Raw genomic sequence first — 8,681 nt, forward strand, 5'->3', positions numbered from 1 at the left:
TCTTCCTCTCCTTCTTATAATAGTATTTGTCCCCTCTCTCTCCCATGCCCTCTTTGTGTGTAATAGAATATTCTATTTTCTTATTCGCTCAAGTTTCTCTTGGTGTCCCCTGCTATTCACCCCCTCTTTCCCATCCCCCATGCCATCTTAGATTATTTAGTGTTCCACCCTCACCCTGTTAATTATTCTTCTGATTACTATGATAGTGAATATTATAATAGTGAATAGAGTTCACTACAGAGAATTAAACATAACATTTCTCTACAAAGGAATACAGATAATTAGATCTCACTGAGGCCCTTAAAAAGGCAAATTTAAAAATTATAAGTTTTCTTTCTTTCCCCTCTGTATCTTATTTACCTTTTCAGGTTTCTCTCGATTTTTGTAGTTGGATATCAAACTTTCCATTTAGCCCTGGTCTTTTCTGTGCAAATACCTGGAATTCTTCAATTTTGTTGAATGCCCATACTTTCCCCTGGAAATATACAGTCAATTTTGATGGGTAGTTGATCCGTGGTTGCAGGCCCAGCTCTCTTGCCTTTCTGAATATTGTATTCCACGCCTTACGGTCTTTTAGTGTGGAGGCTGCCAGATCCTGTGTGATCCTGATTGGTGCTCCTTGATATTTGAATTGTTTCTTTCTGGCTTCTTGTAAGATTTTTTCTTTTGCTTGGAAACTCTTGAATTTTGCAATGATATTTCTTGGTGTTTTCCTTTCTTGATCGAATGCCGCAGGTGTTCTATGAATCCTTTCAATGTCTATATTGCCCTCTTGTTGTAGGACTTCAGGGCAGTTTTGCTGAATTATTTCTGTTAGTATGGAGTCCAGGTTTCTATTAATTTCTGGTTTTTCTGGAAGACCAATTATTCTCAAATTGTCTCTTCTAGACAGGTTTTCTTGGTCTGTCACTCTCTCATTGAGATATTTCATGTTTCCTTCTATTTTTTCAGTCTTTTGGCTTTGTTTTATTTGTTCTTGTTGTCTTGAGAGATCATTAGTTTCTACTTGCTCAATTCTAGCCTTTAGGGATTGATTTTCGGCTATAATCTTTCGGTTTTCGGCCATAATCTTCTGGTAATCGGCCATAATCTTTTGGTTTTCGGCCATAATCTTCTGGTATTCCTTTTCAATCTGGTCATTTCTGGAGTTCAATTTGCTTATCAGTTCATTTGGTTTCTGAGCCTCACTTTCCAGTTGCAAGATTCTACCTTTTAAACTGTTATTTTCTTGCCAGATCTCTTCCATTTTCCTCAAAATCTCAGTTTTGAACTCTTCCATAGCTTGTGAGTTTTCCTTATTTGGGGAGGGTCTGGATGCTTGTTTGTTCTCCTCCTCTGTTTGCTTGGTTGTCTGGATTTTCTCTGTGTAAAAGCTGTCGAGTGTCAAAGACTTCTTTTTCTTGTTATTATTCTTTCTCCTCTGAACTTCCTGTGACTGAGTAGCCATCATTAGCCCAGCAGCTTCTCAGATTTATCCTCACGCTCAGTGTCTGTCCGCGATCTATTGGCTCCTGAGGTCTGAGTTCTGGTTTTTTCCAAGGTCAAGCCCCCTGGTGGGCCCCCTTGCTTGATCCTCTGCGGGAGGTTCCTTTACAAGTCTCAGGGCGCTGCTTCCACAGTCGTATACCCGTCCACACTGGTTCCCCACTTAGGCTTTAGTTCCTGGCTGTGTCTGCCTCCACCCACGCCTCCGCAGTGCCTGTGTTCTGCTCAGCCTGCGCTCTGCGCCCAGCGTCCTGCTCTGGCGCTCAGATTTCGCGTGCCTTTTTTGGCTTAATGGGGTCCTAAGTCTTGCTGCTCTCAGGAACAGGTCCCGGAGCTGCCAATGACTCGATGGGTGCCCCAAACTTGCTCTATTTCTTTTTAGCTGGCTTCGGAGCTACAGGTGTTGTGTGTGGAGGGGGTGGGGGTGGGGCGGTTGCTCAGCCCGCGATTAAGTGAGAGCCCTTTATAGCCTGGAAATGCCTCGATTCCATGTACCTTCCACGCTGTGCCCTGTTGTGGGGTTTCTCCATTCGTCTGGACTTGTTTTTATGTCCCCTTGAGGAGTTTTGTGTGTTTTGGTCAGGAGAGGTTAAAAGCTGCTTCTTACTCTGCCGCCATCTTAACCCGGAACCTCTGAATTGTTGTAGTTTTAATTCTTAAACATTTATAGGTCAGAAAAGATAAAATTTTCATGTTGTTTAGTGAATTGGACTTTTTATTCTTAGATGCTTGAAGAAGTGATGGTGCCAGTCAAAAGAACCAGGATAGAAAGTGGATCCAAGAATGTGAATGACAATTATGTTAGTCATGGTGGACTTCAGGAGAAAACCACACCTTTGTGTAACCACGTTAACACTGAAGGTAACATTTCTTGGCTTTTTGTTGGTTGGATGGACTAATTGCTCAATAGCATTTCAGGTTATATACAAATTTTAAGAAAGTAATTTAGTCAGGACTGGCCAATTTATTACTTTCAGTGTTTGAAGGCTCCTTAGGTTTTTGTGATTCCTACTTAAAATTATATTCTCCTGAAGGCATTACTTGCTGCTTCTGTAACCTCTTTATATAACTCCCCATTGCTTACAAAATGAATATATTTTGGACCACTAAAAAAACAAACAAATAAACAACCCAGGTTGGTTGCCATGACCTACATGAAGCTTACCCAAATTTTCTCCCACCCAGAAGCTAACTTCCCCCAACACATGATATCTCTGATTTCTTTCCTTTAATAATAATATTAATAGCAAGTATTTATTTAGTACAAAATGCTTTTTATATATGTTCTTTCATGTGATCCTCATAACAACTTTGTGAGGTTGGTTTTTTAAAATTTTTTTCAGTTCATACCTTTTGTCTTAGAATGGTTTCAAAGCAGAAACTGAGCAGTAAAGGATAGGCAATGGGGGTTAAGTGACCTGCCCAGGGTCACCCAGCTAGGGAGTGTCTTGAGGCTATATTTGCTAGGTCTAGCTCTGAAACCACTGAGCCACCTAGCTGCTCCCAAGGTTGGTGTTATTATCCCCATTTTATAGATAAGGAGACTGAGACTTAATCAAGTGACTTGTCCACAAACACACAACTAGTGTCTGAGGTGGGATTCAAACTTAACTTTTCCTGACTAAGCTTCAGTGCATCCCCTTATTAACTTTCTTACTGCATTCTAGTTACTTCTATATATGTTCTGTCTTTCTTTCTGAATAGTAAGCTCTTTGAGGATAGGACATTGTCATATAGAAAAAAAGGAGGCATTTGAGCTGAACTTTGAACAAAACTGGACGTTCTTCTCAGGTATAGGTTAGAAGCTAATGCATTCTAGGCATAGGGGTTATTTGTAGGCACAGAGATAGAGACTGTGTATTACTACTGTAGCCATGGTTGTCTATAATTTGGTTAGCTGAGTGTGTAAAGAAGAATAATGAAGCCAGAAAGATACTTTGGAGCCAAGTTGAAATGCCTTTAAATGCCAAATTGAGGAGCTTATATTTGATTCCCAGGGTATAGGGAGCCTCCTGGTGTTTATGTAAGGTTCCATGTTCTATGATGTGATCTACTAAATTAGCCTTAGAAATCATTGCAAACCATGTATTGAAACTTTTCTTGTTTATTGTGACATTAACAAAACACCAATTAATCTGTTGTTCTTAACCATGTGGCTTGACGATTTCTTTCTGATTGTACATTTTTCAAATGATGTCTTTCATACCCACTAATTCTTATTTCCATTGCTTTTTGGGCATGTGCAATTGTGACTATATGTGATACCGAGTATGTTACCATGGTGGTTTTTATTATATGAATTAAAGTTAGTTTATTAAACAATTGTAAAATGTTTATATGTTCAATTTTTTCCAAATGCATTAGGTTTCAACCTCCAGCTTAATAGGCCAACCTCTCAGTTTTCAGAAGAAACTTATAATATAACAGTTGTTGATGCTGGGAGTCAAATGTTTCATGCTGGCCAGCTGCCTAAAACATTTACTGATGTAGAAGGCAAGAATGAACCTGTAGATTCTGTCGTCCTGTACCAGGCTGTTAACGGAATTCAAACTTGTTCCCAGTTAGAAAATCCAAGTGACCTGCTTCAAGAACAAACAGAGTTGTTTCCTGCGTGTGTTCAAAATCACTCCCCTGACCAGAGTATTTCTGACTTCCATACTTTATCTGATAGAAATTCCACATGGTCTGGGCATGAAATTCAAAATAGAAGAGAGAATGAAGATTGTAAATCTCATCAGGGATTTTTTAATGCAGGTAATGAGACTCATGAGATAACATCACAGCCTGAAAGAATTTTGCCAGCAGACTTTGTGACCACAGCCAGTTCATACCAGACTTCTTCAGAATCACAGCATCACCCTTTACTAGAAGCATCTCTGTCCACTGAGGGCATTTTGGAAAGTCCTGAAAATTTAGATCAGTTCCCTGAGTCATTACAGGATAATCAAAGGGAACAAGAGAATGCAATTGCTGTAAGTGAAACTCTGGCATTTGAAATTACTGATGAAACCCAGGAATTGTCTCAGGGACATGAACAGATTTTTATTCAAACTTCAGATGGGCTCATCCTGTCCCATCCAGGTACAGCTGTATCTGAGGCTAATGACATTGTTATAGTAACAGATGTTGATGGTACTGCAGTCCATATCAGCACACCTGAGGGGCTTCCTTTAGAAACTTTGGAAGCATTATTGGCAGTAGAAAGAGAGAGCAAGAGCGATGGGACTAGAAACTCATAGTTAAATGGTACCAGAACCATAGTTTTATATTTATATATAATTGTCTGAAGAGATAAGTCTATTTCAGCAAATTATATATTTTTTAATGTGAATACTGATGAAGATGAAGCTTTTAACTTATTTATAAAGAATTATCTTGTTTCTACAATGAAATGTACTTTTAAAATATATCTTGTCTGAACTGGAAATAGCTAAACATAACCAAAAACCATGCTGGTAAATATCTTTTGATTTAAAACTTCAAGAGAATTTTTGATGAATGTTGTGAAAATTGCATTATTTGCTAAATTTTGAATCTCCCCTCCCTCATGCAATTTGTTTCACTGTATTTTGACAGCGATATCTATGTTGGAAATTTTCTGATGGATAAACTTAAAAACAAACATTCTAATTTGTTAGCCCTTTCTCTAATGAGTTTTGTAAAGTATTCCGTTGGTAAATAAGTAGAATATCACCATTACTATCCCAATTTTAGAGATGATATTGAAGAACTGTGATTTAAGCAATTTTTTTGCAGTTTGTTTCAAGATGGAACCAGTGTAATATTAATTAACTATCACTGGGCTTCAAGTATCTCTGTAAAAATAAAAGGGGCTAAATTGAGTTCCCATCAAGTTTCAAGATGCATATTTTATTCCATTTTTACAGAATTTGCCCTAGTTTGTGGTGATAGTGTAGTTGAATTCTACCATGAAAAGTTGATGTTTTATTCATTATACTAAGTAGTACATGGGGAGTTAAAAAAGAAATGTTTTCCACAAAGTGTTACCAAGCCTGTTAACAATACTTAAATGAGACAATCAGAATTAGAGAAAGCAGTATATAATCAAGTACCAAAATATGTGATATAGACTATCATAGTATTTATCTTCTTAAAACACATTTTTAGATTATTTAATTTGATTCTCACAATAACATTTTCTCAGGGAACTGAGACAGATGTTACATGACAGAGTTACCGGAATCAAGACCAGTATTCAGATTTCTTGGTGCTTTTTCTATCTAAAACAAAGTTTTATTAAATTTTCTTTACACTGTTGCAATTTCCCAGTATTTGTATAGTCCACCCCCACTCCCAACACTCTCTTTGTAGCAAAATCTTAAATAAGGAATGAAAATGGCACACTGATATGTCTAGCAGTATGTCTCATTCTACACTTGTAATGCTTCATTATTAGTCTTCAGGATTCAATGTTGGGCATTGCTTTTAGCTGAGTCCTGATATTTTTTAGTGTTATTTTCCCTTACATCAATTGTGGTCATAATATAGATGTTACTTGGATTCTGCTTTTTTCATTGGTTAGTATAAGCCCTCTCGTTAATTTGAATTCTTACAGTTGTAATTTCTTAATGACACAATAATGTTTCATTATATTCATGCCAAAGTTTATTCAGCAATTTCTCAATTTATGGTCACTTAGTTTTCCTCCCTTCTTTTTGATGCCACAAAAAGTGTTGCTAGAATTAATTTTGGTATATGAGACTTTTCTCCTTGACATCCTTAGAGTATATACAGTCTGGAGTCCCATCCCCCCCTTAAGTATTATATTGAAGCCTTATTTTACATCACTATCACTGCACAATAAGACCCTCAACCTCTAGTGGAACCATCTGGAATTTAAGTTCTTTGAGAATAGAGAGATTGGGTTTTTTGGTAATTATATCTCTAATGCCGAGCACAGTACCAAGTACAGATTAGTACTTAATATTTGTTGACTGAAAACAGCTAAGTAGAGTCAAGTAAAACATTACCACATTGGCCCTATGAGAATACTAGTATTTCATTTCTTACCTGTATTCCCCACTTTTGGCAGGAGAAGGGTATGCTTCTTTGTCATTCTTGAATCTACTAATGGTGACTGCACTGATCAAAGTTCTGAAATCTTTATTTTCTTTGTTTTTCTATATGTTATCCCCATATAGATTGCTTTCGTGGTTCCTGAATATGATCTTGCTTCAGATCATATAAAAATCTTCCTAAGTTTCTCTGAAGACTTCATAGTTATATTTGTAACAGTGCAATAATTATATTCAGATACCACAGTTTATTCAGTCATTCCTCAATCAGTGGACATTTACACTTTTCTTCCAGTTCATTAAAATTTCTTCAATTTATTCTCTCTCCTACTACCCAGCCAAGGTTCTCTTATAATAAACATATATAAAAAAGGAGAAAAGCATTTCAAAAAAGGCAACCATCACATCAGCCCCTCTTGATATGTGCAGTATTCAACATTCATAGTCTTCTACTTCTTTAACAAAAAGTGGGAGGTCCAGTTTCCCACTCTTCCTCTGGATTTAAGTTTGAACATTAAATCACAGCATTCAGAAGGGATTTTTGTTCTAGTTATTATGTATATTGGCTTCCTAGTTCTGATTATTTCACTTTCCATAAGTTCATATGTCTTCCTATATTTTTTCTTCTACTTCTCTCTTACTAAAAAAGTATAGTTAGAAATGTTTTGGTATATGTGGGCTCCTTCCTTCAGGCCTTGTCCTTCATGTATATCCCTATTCTGGTGCTTTTCTAAAACCATACTATTGGATCATTTATTACAGATCATAGAATCTGATATTACTTAGTGGAATAAGTTATAAACTATTTAGATTTTAATATTTCTAGAAAAGGAATAGGGAAAATACCAAGAACTTTACCTTAAAATATTTTAAAGTAGCTACAGTGTTTTTTGGTGGGTCAGACTTCTCTGCAGCTTAAAAATTTCATAAAAATCTGTTAACAGTTTAACTGACAGATTCTAAAGTACAAAGCAGTTGAATACATTTTCATTTGAGCCACATACATATGAGATGGGTACTTCAAATACCATAATCTCCATTTTATAGATTAGGACAGGATGGGGTTGAGTTCTGGTTTGCTTATCATCATTGCTAGTGTCAGAAGAAGAATTTAAACGTTGAACATACTGAGGTATTCCCAAGTCCCAAGTTTAATATTCTTTCCACTACTGCATAATAGATGATCTAATAGAGCTTTTGGAATATTTAATATTCTGAGAAATGCTCATAGAGGAATTAATAATGAGACAGCATATCATAATGATGTAGTTGGTCTTGAAGCCAGGAAGATTTGGGTTCAGGTTGTGCTTCTGATAGCTTAATGCTCTAGGTCAAAGGCATAAAACATGTAGCCTTCAGCATTCCTGAGTGCTTCTCTGAAGCAGAGTAAAATATAATTGGGAATTATTTAATTAAAAAATACAATTAAGCAGATATTGCATTTTAAAACTAAGTCAGTATGCACCCTGCAAGGATATTCATTTAAAGATTTTTTTTTTTTTAATCCATACCTTTGGTCAGAAGAGCAGTAAGAGCTAGGCATTTGGGGTTAAATGACTTAACAAGGGTCACACAGCTAGGAAGTATTTTAAGCTAGATTTGAACCCAGGACCTCCTAAGTCTGTGCATAGAACTCTTTCCACTGTGCTTTCTAGCTGTCCCTACATAGAGATTAGCGGCCCCCATTTCTCCAAGAGTTTGACACCACTGCAGAGAAGCTTACTTTGGCAGAAGTTCTTAACTGGGAACCAATAAAAACACAGGTCCAGTGTTTATTTTTATAAAATAAAGTCCCAAGGGCACTTTAATTAGGCCTAATATGGCTTCTGTATAATTAGGGAAGTGTAAAATCTACAACAGTTTATTCTTATCCCATAGTAAAATGCTATTGCAGTGATGAAATGTCAGTCTGACCTGAAGTCAGGAGAACTGAATTCTGATCCTGGTTCTGCTGCTAACTCACTGACTCTGGTCAAATTACTTCACTTTTCTTGGCCTAATGTGGTATTGTGCTCAGCACTGAACTTTAAGACAAAGGTTCTAATATTTTTTGTGTTATTGACAGTCTAATAAAATCTATGGACTTTCCTCAGAACAGTGGAAGGAAGTGCCAAATTTCACTTACAGGTTAATGAAAATAAAAATGTAATTTTTTTTCTC

At 36.6% G+C, this 8,681-nt stretch overlaps 1 protein-coding gene across 1 annotated transcript in view; it reads left to right on the forward strand.

The window, feature by feature from the left end:
• Positions 1-4,724, forward strand: part of ZNF839 (zinc finger protein 839) — a gene marked incomplete at its 5' end in the record, with an annotated part of 41,093 nt that extends 36,369 nt beyond the window's left edge. Inside the window, 2 exon segments of the mRNA XM_044659905.1 lie at positions 2,211-2,346; positions 3,850-4,724. Of these exon segments, the coding sequence (XP_044515840.1) occupies positions 2,211-2,346; positions 3,850-4,724 (1,011 nt within the window).
• Positions 4,725-8,681: the final 3,957 nt, after the last annotated feature.

This window comes from Gracilinanus agilis, chromosome 2 (assembly GCF_016433145.1).
Source record: "Gracilinanus agilis isolate LMUSP501 chromosome 2, AgileGrace, whole genome shotgun sequence".
NCBI lineage: Eukaryota > Metazoa > Chordata > Mammalia > Didelphimorphia > Didelphidae > Gracilinanus > Gracilinanus agilis.